This window comes from Penaeus monodon, chromosome 27 (assembly GCF_015228065.2).
Source record: "Penaeus monodon isolate SGIC_2016 chromosome 27, NSTDA_Pmon_1, whole genome shotgun sequence".
Taxonomy (NCBI): Eukaryota; Metazoa; Arthropoda; class Malacostraca; order Decapoda; family Penaeidae; genus Penaeus; species Penaeus monodon.
The window spans coordinates 29661804-29662222 of NC_051412.1; the positions used below are offsets into that span (position 1 = coordinate 29661804).

General features: G+C 41.3%; 1 protein-coding gene across 1 annotated transcript in view; it reads left to right on the top strand.

The window, feature by feature from the left end:
* The first annotated feature begins 218 nt into the window (after positions 1-218).
* The window catches only part of LOC119590761 (hemocyanin C chain-like), a 4802-nt gene continuing 4601 nt past the window's right edge, over positions 219-419 (top strand). The window contains exon 1 of the mRNA XM_037939472.1: positions 219-344. Coding sequence (XP_037795400.1) covers positions 266-344 — 79 coding nt within the window. The 5' untranslated portion in view covers positions 219-265. The remainder of the gene's footprint in view (positions 345-419) is intronic.

Genomic DNA, 419 nt, shown 5'->3' on the forward strand with positions numbered 1-419 from the left:
GGAATGAGAAATTAGTGGCTTACATTCGTACACATATGGTATTTTTTCTGTTCAGAATTCTTGACATGTGTGCAACCGTTAATAGACAAAGTAAATATTTCCAGGAGGTATAAGTTTGGTCCCAGAAACAGACCCTTTTTTCATAATGTTGCCACGTAGATGTAGATGATAAAATTGGTGCAGATAATAGAATTGATAAAGCCGCGCACCCTGGTTCCCGGGAGCATATAAAAGCCCTTGCATCCCGTCCCTGTTCACCGTCAACATGAAGGTCTTGGTGCTTCTTGGCCTCGTTGCTGTGGCCTCCGCCTGGCCAGGCTTTGGCTTCCAGGCAGATGACGGAGGTGAGTCATCCATTTCCACTGGTTTATTATTCATGAAATTCGAATATTTTTTCATTTTAATACTTAAAAAAAAAA